The 14,729-nt window shown below is 36.2% G+C and overlaps 1 protein-coding gene across 3 annotated transcripts in view; it reads left to right on the forward strand.

The window, feature by feature from the left end:
- Positions 1 to 1,082: 1,082 nt before the first annotated feature.
- NetA (Netrin-A) overlaps positions 1,083 to 14,729 on the forward strand; it is a 313,182-nt gene continuing 299,535 nt past the window's right edge. For 2 of the 3 annotated variants that reach the window (XM_073974385.1, XM_073974387.1), the window contains exons 1-2: positions 1,157 to 1,759; positions 7,627 to 8,987. In XM_073974385.1, coding sequence (XP_073830486.1) covers positions 7,811 to 8,987 — 1,177 coding nt within the window. In that variant the 5' untranslated portion in view covers positions 1,157 to 1,759; positions 7,627 to 7,810. The other variant, XM_073974386.1, reaches the window with a different exon arrangement.

Raw genomic sequence — 14,729 nt, forward strand, 5'->3', positions numbered from 1 at the left:
TTTAGACATTTTTGCTGATATATGTAGTTTCTTTATACAGTGGTTCAAATTTAAAATCCTAAATGGGAAAGGCAATAACCAACAATTCAAACTAAAACCAAATATCAATAAATTTACATTTCTTAATAATCAACGTTCTCCGACAATCGCTAATAACTGAACTACTACATTAAAATCCTCTGGATATTGAAAAAAGGATAACTCCCTGTGGTTATTGAATAACTCCGTATAATGTGGCAACTTAAACTACTTGGGCTTTTTTATTGTAATCTTCAAATTAAATCTCGACAAATGCAAATTGCATACTGATACAATTGCAATTCAACAAATTGGCAGTTAAACTTAACACATTTCATGCTAAAAAATTATTATTCAACTTTTGCTGCAATAAATTTAAAATAATCCATTTATGAGCTCTGATTAGTGTGTGTCCTGTAGGGAAGTGAAAAATGTAATGCCAAGTCATAAAAAGGAGTGTGGACTAACAGCACAAATCAACACCTGTCTATATGTGGGAATTTTGGAATTTCCCAAATAGAGAGGCAACCATGAAAATTCAAATGAAAATTGTTGCTGCGCACATCTCATTTGCATGAGGTGAGTTTGGCGGTCTTAAGAGTTTTGAGGAAAATGAGAACAATAATATAAAAGAGCAAAAATTTTAACATTTTAGTAAGAGCAAAAAATGTTTATTAACATTTCTTTAGTTTAGCCACAAACCTTTTATGTGGCTAACATAACACTTGAGATTTAGCATCAGGTAGTTTTAGAAAATCTCCCACCCTCTACCAAAGTATTGTGGAAAGAGCAACATGTGTGTTTCATACCATTTTGGTATGAAGTAATGTTGTGTTTTGTTTGAAGCGGCTATTACATGGGGGAAGGAAACCCCATGCTGATGTGTGGCCGCCAGTCATTGTTGCGTGAATGCGCCAAAAACATCGCAACAGCATTAGGAGACACAAATACACAGACAGCCTCCCGTTTTTGCCATTTCCGTTGGTTGGGTCTTGTTCATCTTCACATGCCTACTTGCCTTACTCTCCATCATAGAGCTCACACATTCCAACCAACAAACAATATCCGATGTACGTACATTCAACGAACATTGTGGTGGATGCGAGATAAGTGCTGGCTGGGCTGTTGTTGTTCGTACGTATCCCATCATCGCCATGGATGTGGTTGGTTGTTGCCGTTCTTATTGCCATGGTCGTCTGAATCTCTGAAAATTCAAACATTCAAACGTGTGCGCGCCTGTTTCATCGCATCTCGCATCTTGTTTGCTAACCATAGCGCCGCGGACAAGATATTCGGTGTGTGTTTTTAGTTGACTGTGAACAGGCAGCTGAACTTGACGTTTGCATACGTCGGATGCAATTAGAGCGATTAACGAACACAACAACAAAACATTTAACTAAAACTAAGTAACGGTTAAACGAGAGTAATATTTGTTAGCGCGTACGATTACGCGCATACCGAGGAATAGCGGTTGGACGACGGTTGTATTATTTGCGGTTCGCGTGTGTGTGCGTTTGCAGAATTATTGAAATTGCGCGCGCGATTTACGCAACGAACGCAAAAGAAATATTTGCAATACGAATTTAAATTATTGGAATTAATGAAAATTTTGTGAAATAAATTAATACATTTAAATCAAAAGAATTATTGGATACCTATACGAAAAGATAACGAATTCGACATTTATATTTATGCCTACAAAATTGGAATTGAAAAAAAAAAAAAATTAAACAAATTTAAGGTGATTTGTGAAGTTAATTATATATAAAAAAAATCGTTATAATCGAAAAATTGGAAAATCTACAACATCAATATTGAACATTGTTCTTAATAAAAAATATTAAAATTTGATGAAAATTTATATACTAACTGAAAAAGATAAATAAACAAAATGTGAAAAAAGGAATTATAAAAGAATTGAAACAAATACTTTATTAAATTAATGAAATGATGCAGTAATGAAATAATGAAAATAAAAACTAAATAATTTGAAAAATAATAAAAACTAAATATTATTTTAATATGTTTAATAAATAGTTTGCACATAAATTCTATAATTAAAAATACAGAATCATGAAATGTTTTGTTTTGAAATGAATGAAACCAAAGGATCTTTCTGCAAAGAAATATTGCAGTTAAAAATGTGTTAATTGTGAATAAATCAGTAATAAGAAATCATTTCTGGCCTAATGGAATAACAATAACTAAATAGAAATATTTTATGGGAGTGGAAAACGAATAATAAGCTATATTTTGCAGGAAGAATCTTAGCCGCAGAGGTTCTGAAATCGTGGGACAATTGTTATTAAAAAAAATACAAAATAAAAATTTTAATTAAAATTACATAAAATCATTAAGACTTTTTTGCTCAGAAACTATTGTACAAGGGTTATTTTTGGTCTTATGACTAATAACCATCCTTCAATATTTGTTTACACTGCAAACACCAGTTCGGTCAGCTAAGAACTTGAAAATACCTGAAGTTTTGTGACCACTGGGAACCTCAAATATCAAATTACAGGTAGTTCGGGCAAAAAAATAAAGCTGAAATACCTAAAATGGGACATGGCTAGATCAATTCAGAATTTTACCCTGATCAATAATATACATATGTATGCATACTTTATGAGGTCGTAAAAGATACCAACTATGGTGGTGGGTATGGGTATTATAAACAGTCAGATTAATTTTTCCACGGACAGACCTCGTCATCACCGTCCAAATAGAATAAAAGTATAGCATTGTTACAAAGACTACTAAACACGTTAGAGCGACAAATGCTTGAAGGAGTGCTATAAATATAGGGTCATTTCGCAACCCATATCTCAGGATGTATTATCTTCCCCTACCAAAAAATATATAATGTTGTATTTATGATTACAATGCCTACTTGCCATTAAAATTTCACACGCCACACAGAGTCCATCTTGGAATTGGGAATAATGTTGGGGGTCATTCGTTTCAATATTTATCGGGCTAATGAACCGTCTTAGTTCGTCCAGTTTTTTTGGGCCACGAAAAAATGTTCTTGGTTGTAATCAGAATAGCTGAAATTTTCGTAATTTCCCCGAACTGCACTTTAGCAAAATGTTGAACTTATGAGGTGAGGAACCCGAGGGATCTGGCGGATATAGACTATGTTCTATCTTGATTTAAGTTTGAGAGAAATATTACCATGTACAAAGGTTGGCCAAATGTCAGCCATTACTCTCGATTATCGGGACCACCAGCCATTTACGTTGGGCACCGTACGATTTTTTGGAGCTTGCAGACAGTTAATTCTGAAAGCAGGGACTTGCCCACAAAACACATTATGGCCCTGTAATAAGAAGAAATTACCATAAAAGTTTTGAAACGATCCTAAACGTGTCACAAACTTCACATTTGCAAAAAATTTGGAAATTTGGAGGTACCCGAAGAAGTAGACCGTTATCGTGCCCATCATTCACTTTATTTGGTCTATAATTGTTTCACAATGTAATGGATTTGCCCACAAAAAACATTATATCGCTGTAAACAGGGCCACAAGAAGTACTTTCGGTAAAAAAAATTGGGATTTGAAAATTTTCGTGCCTAATTGGACAAGTAAGTAATCGTGCCTATCAGCCATTTTAGTTAATACTGGCAGGTTTTTTTTTTAGAGTTTTTGGGCCATTTTCTTGAGAAATGTGGTCATGCCCGAAAAAATGTTACCGTTGCAATAGGGACCGCGAGGACAACCTGTTGCAAAAAAAAATTTAAACAATCAGGGACCTGTACCTAAACGGCACATTTGGGAAAACTTTAGAAATCTTGAGTGAGAGGTCCCCGAAGAAGTTGGCGAATATAGTCCGTATTCGAACCATTGCACTACAGGTAGTTTTGACAGGTTTTCAGGATGAAAATATTACGAAAAATAAATGTATGGAGTTATCTTGTGCACCATTTCTCGAAAAATTTTGATCTTTTGTGGGGGAGGAACCGTAGGTAGTGGGCCAATACGGACCATATTTGAACTTGATCTATGATTGGGCAAAAAAAAACAGTAAGGAAAGGATCAAAGTGGGCGCTACCGACTATATGATACCCTACACCACTGTGAATATCTAAAATATAAATCGGAGCTATATCCAGAACTTTACCGATTTCGATATAATTTGGCACATTTATGCCATTACACATTAATTAAAATAATACAAAATAGTTTTAAGATTTCCTTGTCACATGCGAATTGTAACTGTTCATTATATAAGTCTCAATAAATATATCTTGAATCTTGGCACATTTATTTCCAGACCGAATTCAGTCACACATTCTAAATAACATTGAAATCGGACTTATATAGCGTGTTTGGTGCAGCAAATACGTGAAATCGGCCGAAAATATATATGGGAGCTATATCCAAATCTGAACCGATTTTGATATAATTTGGGATACTTATTTCTAGACCGAATTCAGTCAAACATTCCAAATTTCATCAAAATCGGACGTATATAGCTTGTTTGGTGCGGCAAATACTTGAAATCGAACGAAAATGTATATGAGAGATATATCCAAATCCGAACCGATTTCGATATAATTTGGCACATTTATTTCTAGACCGAATTCAGTCACGCACTCCAAATTTCATCGAAATCGGACATACATAGCATGTGTGGTACAGAAAATACGTAAAATTGGCCGAAAAAATATATGGGAGCTATATCCAAATCTGAACCGATTTCGATATAATTTGGCACACTTATTTGTAGACCGAATTCAGTCTTACTTTCAAAATTTCATCAAAATTGGACATACATATCGTGTTTGGTGCAGCAAATACGTGAAATCGGGCGAAAATATATATGGGAGCTATATCCAAATCTGAACCGATTTTCACCAAAAGCAATAGCGTTCTTCCTATGGCTAAAAAAACTGTAGTCCCCAAATTTCATGAATCGGACCAAACGTGCGACCTGTACGTTGCGAACAAAATTACATGGACAGACGGACGGACGGACATGCATAAATCGACTCAGAAAGTGATTATATGTAATCCCCAAAAGAAACTATGGGTCTATTTCGTTTCCTTTTGTATGTTACATACAAATGCATAAAGACATAATACCCCTTACCACAATGTGGTGTAGGGTATAAAAATTATGTGGACCAAATTTTGGACCAAATCGGTTGGAGAGATATCGTGCCCTCCAGCAAGACGGACACACATAGCTAAATCGACTCAAAATTAGAGCTGGCAAAAAATCGATGGCACTATCGATAGTACAATATTGACAGATAGTTTCTTCTAAATATTTTGTGGAAAATATCAACAAAGGCATTGGACTTTCCATTTTTATTTCCAATTTAATGGTGATGACAAATTAACGATAATATCGATAGCTATCGATTTTTTAAGTAAAATATCGAAAAATCTAAAGTGGGTTACATACGATCAGTTGTGACTGCCAGTTTTGCTCAAATAATCGGTTGCTTGCCAGTGTGGCCGTTCATTTTTGTCAGTCATCAGGCAACCAGAAAATATTTTGTGGTTGCTGGACACTTTGACATTTATCGATATATCCGAAAAATCGACAGTCAAAACTGATCGTGTGTACCCCGCTTAATGTTGGGAATGTTAGGAATATCGATAGCTCTACTCAAAATTGTCTAAAACGGAGTTCTTTCAAACATACTGGAAAGTTAAATATTCACGTTGTCATAGGACAGGACGAATCTCAGAGGGTGAATAGGGCGATCCAACTAGAGGTTCCTAATTAAAAAAAAACACAGAAAATTCTAATTGAATGGGAAATGTTTATTATTGTTTGAAAGAATATTCTTTGGAATGTATTTTTAGGCCTATCAAATGTTGGCCGAGTATACGTCTTAGACGGTCTGTTCGTAGAGTCCAATTTTCGCTGAATCGTTCGAACATTTCGACTGGTAACTGACGAATGACTCTCGTGAATTTTTGCCTCAAGGCCTGAATTCAAGCGGGTTGTCTACATCTACTTTAGACTTTACTTACATATCTCCACAGGAAAAACTCTAACGATGTCATATCCCACAATTTTCGTGCCCAATCGACCTCCCAAAACCTGAAATTGTCTGCTCATCGAAGTGTTCTCTTAATAAATCCATTGATTGATGTCATGTGGGGAAGAAGCGTCGTCTTCTTGAAACCAAAATGTAGCCGGAATCACGAGCTTCATTTTCAAGCATCAAATAATCGGCTATTATGGTCGCCATTGAAGGTTACGTTCTCACCGACATAATTTTTGAAGAAATGTGGTCTGAAGTTTCTATCAGCGGACAAACCACACGAAACCGTGTTTTTTTCTGGGTGAAGTGACACCTCTTGAATACCATGACACGACTTCCACGTGATCAGTCAAAAAAGGCTATTGAAAAAAGTACCTCTAGTTGGATCTCTCTTTATAAGCCTTGTATAATTCAGAGATTTTTCTTTTATCCAGTGGTTCTTTAAGCATTTCAGAGCTTTTGGGTAGTTATTCAGAGCTACAGATTGTTTTTCGAATTCTTCAGCGCGTAATAATTGAATACTGAACCAGTGAGTTGAAGCCACCGTGGTACAATAGTAAGTATGGCCGCCTTGCCCTCACCCTGACTAAAACATAATTTCCTGAGCTTTTCAGCCATGAATAACTTCTTTATGGGTGGTATTCTAAAACACGCCGTTCACCCAATATGAATCGGGTCAATCCCCTTTCCGTTGAAGGGGTAGATCGTATTGGCTCCAGTAGATTTGCCGCTTAAGTATCCCATGCTATTACCCTAATATACTGCTACCTCCGATTTTAGGTATTTGGAGGGGTTTAGCTACATTTCTTACCGAACTATCTGTTATTTGACATTTGAGGTTCCCAGTTTTGTGACCAAACTTCTCATAAAAATTTGACACAATTGCTACTACTATTTCTTACTTCGATAACATTTTTTCCTTTATGTTATCGGAAAAAATAGTAAAAATTAGTAGATTCTTGCAGTTCTGGAACAGACGAAATATAACGTAGAAGTCATAGAAAAAATAGAATTTGCTAACTCAGAAAACGCATTTTTTGAGTTATGCCACTCTTCGAGTAAATGAGCGATATGTAAGTCTACGTTTTGGTATATCCCTCCGATTTGAGGTTATTTTAGTTTTTTATCTACATTTTTGGGCAAGACTGGATGTCAACAATTGTGGACATAGACCCACGCTGTTGTATAACCCCCACATACTTATAATAGTACCACCTGATTTCAGGTATTTTTTTAACTGACCGAATAAGCTAAAACATGCACATTGGTTAAAATAGGTTAAAATTTGTGCCAGAGTTACACCTTCCGTCTCTTGATCACTGATCAACTACGATTTTCCAATTGAACAAAACATTCTATTATAAATAATTTTACTCTATCGAACATCGTGAGGTGCCGAACTCAATAATTCTAGAGAGAACTTTTTAGATCCTATGCTTGGTTCAGCACATACTAAACCCCATGCTAGATCCCAAGAATAACTATTTTGGAGCTTAAAATATATTATTTGAAACCAACAATGATTCTGTGTTTTTAATGTTATAATTTTATGAAATTAAAAAAAAAATCGAAGAAAATTAAATTAAATTTCAAATTCTATTTCAGAAACCGATTTATAAATAATGACATAAAAAAGTGAAGTGAAATTGTAAAAAAGTTTTGTGAAAGTATTAAAACAATCTGCAACAAATTTCTCAACGAATAACGAAGAATCTCCATAGAATCTCATCTCAACGATAACAACAAACTTCCTCAAAGTTAAAAAAAAAATAAAAACAGAAATTTCAATATGAATAGACTTTTAAGCCTGCTGATAGTGGCCCTATGGCTTCTGCTGACGCTCCACCACACAACAACAGCCATACCAAATGATATCTACTTGAAAATGTTTGCTGCCCAGGCGCCAACAGATCCCTGCTACGACGAAGATAAGGCCCGTAAATGTATACCGGATTTTGTAAATGCTGCCTATGGTGCCCCGGTTGAAGCTTCCAGCACCTGTGGCATGGAAAATCCACAACGTTATTGTGAATCGAATGGCAATGGCCAAGAATACACCTGTAATATTTGTGATAATTCAAATGCTGCAAGAAGATTCTCCTCAACAGCTCTGACAGATTTAAACAATCCCAATAATGTCACATGCTGGCGTTCCGAACCCATAGCTCCGGTAACGAATCCCAATGCACCGCCAGATAATGTAACACTGACCCTTTCGCTGGGCAAGAAATATGAATTGACCTATGTTAGCTTGCAATTTTGCCCAAAGGCTCCAAAACCCGATTCCATTGCCATCTATAAAAGTTCGGATTATGGCAAAACATGGCAACCCTTTCAGTTTTATAGCTCACAATGCCGCAAGGTATATGGGCGACCAAATCGAGCCACAATCAGTAAACACAATGAACAGGAGGCCCGATGTACCGACTCACATCGCCATACCAGTGATGTTATGAATGGTTTGCAGGGTTCGAGAATTGCTTTCAGCACCTTGGATGGCAGGCCTTCGGCAAGGGATTTGGACTCTTCACCTGTGCTACAAGACTGGGTAACGGCCACTGATATTAAGGTGATCTTTCATCGTCTACAAATGCCTGAGGTTGGTAATGGTTTGATTACCTTGAATAATCCTGTGGAGAAATCGTCATCAGATGCCAAGGCGGGCAAATACAATGAACCCAGTTCCTTGATCATTACTGGCTTGGATCAAACCAATTCCATAATTGGAGGCTCTGCAACGGCACTCGCCTCTTCATCCGGTCTCCATTATGCCGTATCCGATTTTTCTGTTGGTGGACGCTGTAAATGCAATGGTCATGCCTCCAAATGCATTACCGATGACAAGGGCCAACTGACCTGTGAATGTAAACACAATACCGAGGGTCGTGATTGTGAGCGCTGCAAACAATTCTATTATGATCGTCCCTGGGGTCGTGCCACGGCACGTGATGCCAATGAATGTAAAAGTAAGTACCCAAGTTATTGAATAGTTTATTTCTTTAATGCCATCAAACACGTGTTACAAAATGTCCGCACCAGCGGCAGAAGCACAGCACCAGGCATGGATAAATTGCCTCTGTGTGAGAGAATATAGTGGGGTGATAGAACATTATGAGATGCTAAAAGCCATTTGTAGTTTAGATAGACGCTGCTGCAATGTTTGCTAAAGTTCTTTAAAAAACAACAAAACTAAACTAGAAAAACCATGGCCTAAAGGAAGCAAATAATAAATAGTTGTTGTCTAACCTAGAATGGAAACAAGAACAACAAAAACAACCAACAAACGAAAAGAAAGGAGTTAAGTACACCAAGACCTCGCTTTGCGTCGTATCACTTTGCGTCGTTTTCGATGTTGCGTCGTTGCTTAGTTAATACCAATTTTCCCTATGCGTCGTTCGATTTTCGTTGTTGCGTTGTTTTAAATTTGAGTGTCCAATATTTCTTACCCTCCACCATAGCATTTAGGGTGACTTGTGTTCAAGTAATTTCTACTCCTAAAATTGAAGACATAAGAAACAAGTAAAAAAGCATTAAGTTCGGCCGGGCCGAACTTTTCATACCCTCCACCATAAAATATTCATTCCTGTCCCCAACTTTAAGTGAGTACGTTAAAATGTCAGATAATGTACACAAAATGCTTCATTCGGGAGGCCCTTTTTTATGGTGCCTATATCTAACTGTTGACAATTTTTGGTGGGCTAGAAATTGGGAGGTACTGTTATATAGGGGTTATAATAAAACATGGGCCTATGTTGACAGTTTTTGATGGGAGCTTTTAATGTCAAATAACTCCTAATTCGGTTAAAAAATTTAGCTAGAATCCTCAAAATATCGAATATCGGTACATAACGTGGGAACTTTAAATGTCATGACAGCTAGTTCGAAAGTATCTGGGCTATACGAAAATATGAACTTAAACGAACAATTTTTGTTGCAGAATTTTTGTTGACTTTTAAATTTCAAATTACAGAAAGTTTGTCCAAAAAAATCCTTAGAAAATCGGGATGTTTGTTTTAGGGCTATACAAAAACATGGACCTACGTTCGGTTGAACATTTTAAGTAAAATCCTCAAAGAAAATTCAAGGTGTTATTCAAATTACTTAATAAAGATGCGAAATAATTTTCATAGGAATCCCAAAAACTTTTATAAATTCGTAAACTCTAAAAGAAAAGTACGTGAATTTCCTAGTAGCATGAGACTTGGTTGTAGAGAATCATGTGACCCTAACGACATTGCGAATATGTTTGCTGACTTTTTTCAAAGTACCTACTCCAAATTTTCAACTAACTCCCTTAATTACCCTTATACTATTCATAAACTTAACCAGTTTCCTCGCATTATTCTCACTGAGGATGAAGTATTAAATGGTTTATTGTCATTGAAATATTCAAACTCACCAGGTCCAGATGGTGTACCGACTTCTATTTTAAAATCATGTGCTTATGAACTTTATCGTCCCCTAACAAATATTTTCAACGACTCGTTGACATTGGGATATTTCCCCCTTGTCTGGAGATCTAGCTTTATTATTCCTTTGCATAAATCTGATAGTAGATGTGTGATTGAAAACTATAGAGGTATTGCAAAACTAAGTGCAATTCCTAAACTTTTTGAGCTTCTGGTTTCACGCCGAATAACTCATTTCGCTAGATCTATAATATCACCTTATCAACATGGTTTCGTTAAGGGTAGGTCTACCTTGACAAATTTATTGGAACTTACATGTCACGTTCACAGTGGATTCGTAAATAAATGTCAAACTGACGTTATATACACAGATTTCAGTAAGGCCTTTGACACCGTTGTACACGAATTGTTAATATATAAGCTTGATTCTATGGGTTTCCCATCAATACTCTTGTCATGGATACGTTCTTATTTACAGGACCGTACCCAAAGGGTTTCTTTTAATGATATTTTATCAAAAAATATAACTGTGCATTCTGGTGTTCCTCAAGGTAGCCATTTAGGTCCTTTACTTTTTGTACTTTACTTAAATGACCTTCCATCTGTTATTCGTTGCTCTAAAGTATTAATGTTTGCTGATGATGTTAAACTGTTTAGCAATCATGATTCTTATAATCAATCAATTAATCTGCAACAAGACTTATATTCTCTTTCCAACTGGTGTAGTGTCAACGGTATGTCATTAAACTTAAAAAAATGTAAAAAATTATCATTTTATAGATCTCGTCCTGATTCTTGCGATTACTTCATAGGTTCGCACAAATTGGATAATGTAGATTCGTTTGTAGATCTTGGAGTTATTTTAGACAGTAAATTGCGTTTCAACTTACATATAGAGTCTTGTGTTAATAAAGCGAAGTCATTACTGGGCTTTATAAAACGCTGGTCTAAGGAATTTGACGATCCATACGTGACCAAACGCTTGTTCATTAGCCTTGTTCGACCAACATTAGAATACGGTTGTGTACTTTGGAGTCCTTTTTACAAATGTGATTCTGATAAGATAGAATCAGTACAAGTTCAATTTCTTTTGTTTGCTCTTAGAGGTTTAGGTTGGAGCTCAACTGAATCTCTTCCACCATATGAAAACCGTCTAAAGTTAATTGACCTTCCAACATTGGAGAAAAGACGTTTAATGCTCAGATCTGTATTCATTATTAAACTCTTGCGTGGACAAATTGAATCACAGTTTTTAATTGGCGAAATAAATTTTAATGTACCTTTACGTAGTACTCGAAACTACATACCACTTAAATTAACGTTAGCGAAATCTAATTATGAAATAAGTAATCCACTCCGATCTTTATGTGATGAATATAACAAGTTATATAATAGGATTTCTTTATCCGAACCTCTGCATGTCATAAAAAACTTTATCTTACGTTCTTAGTATTGTTGTAACAGTTGCCAGACAATATGTTAGATTAGACCTGTTTATTTTTTGATGTGTTTGTCTTTAAAATGTAATTTTATAACCGGCTGTTGTTTTGTTGTAGCTGGTTTTCCCTAGTCTACTAACCCCCCATATTCCGGAATATGAGGTGTACGCGCTCCCTACGTTAAGGGGAGGTGGCCCTCTCGGTCGGCAGGGGCGGGAAAGTGTGGCGATGGGAACGATCGATAAAAAAAAAAAAAAAAAAAAAAAAAAAAAGTACCGAAAATCGGGAAGTATCGTTATATTGGGGCTATGTTGAAAATTGTTGATGCAGATGTGTGGTGACCACTACAACCTTCAAATGCCAAATTACAGTTAAAAATTGTAGCTAAAATTGCCAAATTACTGAAAATTGGGAGGTACCGTTACATGGGAGCTATATCCGAACATGGACCTATGTTGACAATTCTTGATGGAGAGGTGTTGTGACCACTAAGAACTTCAAATATCAAATTACTGCTAGTTCGGTTTAATATTGTAGCTAAAATCATCAAATTACTGAAAATCGGGAGGTACCGTTATATGGGGCTTTCTGACAATTTTTGGTGGAGAGGTGTGGTGACCACTAAGAATTTCAAATGTCAAATGTTCAAATTACAGATAATTCGGTTAAAACTTGTTGGTAAAATTCTCAAAATACCTGAAATCGGGCGGTAACGTTATATGGTGGCTATTCCAAAACATGGATCTATGTCCACTAGTTATATAAGTTTATTGACATTTAAGAACGCTAAATGTCAATTGATAGCTAAATACGTCTGAAAATGTAGATGAAAACGTCAAAATGCCGTAAATCGGGGGTACCGTTATATGGGGGCTATACCAAAACGTGGACCTAGGTCCACAACTTTTGTTATATAAGTTTATTGACATTTAGGAACCCTAAATGTCAAATTATAGCTACATCGGTCTGAAAATGTAGCTAAAAACGTCAAAATACCGTAAATCGGGGGTACCGTTATATGGGGCTATACCAAAACGTGGACCTATGTCCACAACTTTTTTTATATAAGTTTATTGACATTTAGGAACCCTAAATGTCAAATTATAGCTACATCGGTCTGAAAATGTAGCTAAAAACGTCAAAATACCGTAAATCGGGGGCTACCGTTATATGGGGCCTATACCAAAACGTTGACCTATGTCCACAAGTTTTGTCACATAAGTTTATTGATATTTAAGAACTTCAAATGTCAAATTATAGCTTCATCGGTCTGAAAATGTAGCTAAAAACATCAAAATACCGTAAATCGGGGGTACCGTTATATGTGGGCTATACCAAAACGTGGACCTAGGTCCACAACTTTTGTTATATAAGTTTAGTTACACTTAAGAACCCTAAATGTCAAATTATAGCTATATCGGTCTGAAAATGTAGATAAAAACGTAAAAATACCGTAAATCGGGGGGTACCGTTATATGGGGGCTATACCAAAACGTGGACCTATGTCCACAACTTTTGTTATATAAGTTTATTGATACTTAAGAACCCTAAATGTCAAATTATACCTAAATCGGTCTAAAAATGTAGCTAAAAACGTCAAAATACCGCAAATCGGGGGTACCGTTATATGGGGGCTATACCAAAACGTGGACCTATGTCCACAAGTTTTGTTATATATGTTTATTGACACTTAAGAACCCTAAATGTCAAATTATAGCCAAATCGGTCTGAAAATGTAGCTAAAACCGTCAAAATACCGTTAATCGGGGGTACCGTTATATGGGGGCTATACCAAAACGTGGACCTATGTCCAAAACTTTTGTTATATAAGTTTATTGACATTCAAGAACCCTAAATGTCAAATTATAGCTACATCGGTCTGAAAATGTAGCTAAAAACGTCAAAATACCGCAAATCGGGGGGTACCGTTATATGGGGGCTATACCAAAACGTGGACCTATGTCCACAACTTTTGTTATATAAGTTTATTGATACTTAAGAACCCTAAATTTCAAATTATAGCTAAATCGGTCTAAAAATGTAGCTAAAAACTTCAAAATACCGCAAATCGGGGGGTACCGTTATATGGGGGCTATACCAAAACGTGGACCTAAGTCTACAAGTTTTGTTATATATGTTTATTGACACTTAAGAACCCTAAATGTCAAATTATAGCCAAATCGGTCTGAAAATGTAGCTAAAACCGTCAAAATACCGTAAATCGGGGGGTACCGTTATATGGGGGCTATACCAAAACGTGGACCGATATAGCCCATCATCGAACTTGACCTGCCTGCAAACAAAAGACGCATTTTCCCAAAATTTCAGCGTCCTATCTCCATTATTGTGGATGCTAGAGTGATTACCACAGACGGACGGACGGACGGACGTGCTCAGATCGACTTAGAATTTTACCCTGATCAAGAATATATATACTTTATAGGGTCGCAAATGAGTATTTCAATGCGTTACAAACGGAAAAACATACTTAATATACCCTCCATACTATGGTGGAGGGTATAAAAATAGTGTTTTTACCCTGGAACCTATCTTCGAACTTTACATGGTTTTCAATAGAAAATCTTAATTCGCTTTGCGTCGTTTCACTTTGAGTCGTGTTTTCTTGGAACGTATCAACGACGCAAAGCGAGGTCTTGGTGTATTGGTAAACAAACAGTAGGCAGGAGGGTTGTTTTCTGCCTGTCTCAACATGTTCCCCCTGCTCTAAAGTCAAACACTCGGGCACGCTGCTACCGAGGAACACGAAGAGAAGGGCCAAAATCTTCTTGTCCTTATTTAAATGCCTCATTGCTTTGATTAATTTGATGGCGTTAAAAAATGGGAAATGCCATAGAAAATT

This window comes from Musca autumnalis, unplaced genomic scaffold, assembly GCF_047663935.1.
Source record: "Musca autumnalis isolate F117 unplaced genomic scaffold, ASM4766393v1 scaffold_3, whole genome shotgun sequence".
NCBI classification, from domain to species: Eukaryota; Metazoa; Arthropoda; class Insecta; order Diptera; family Muscidae; genus Musca; species Musca autumnalis.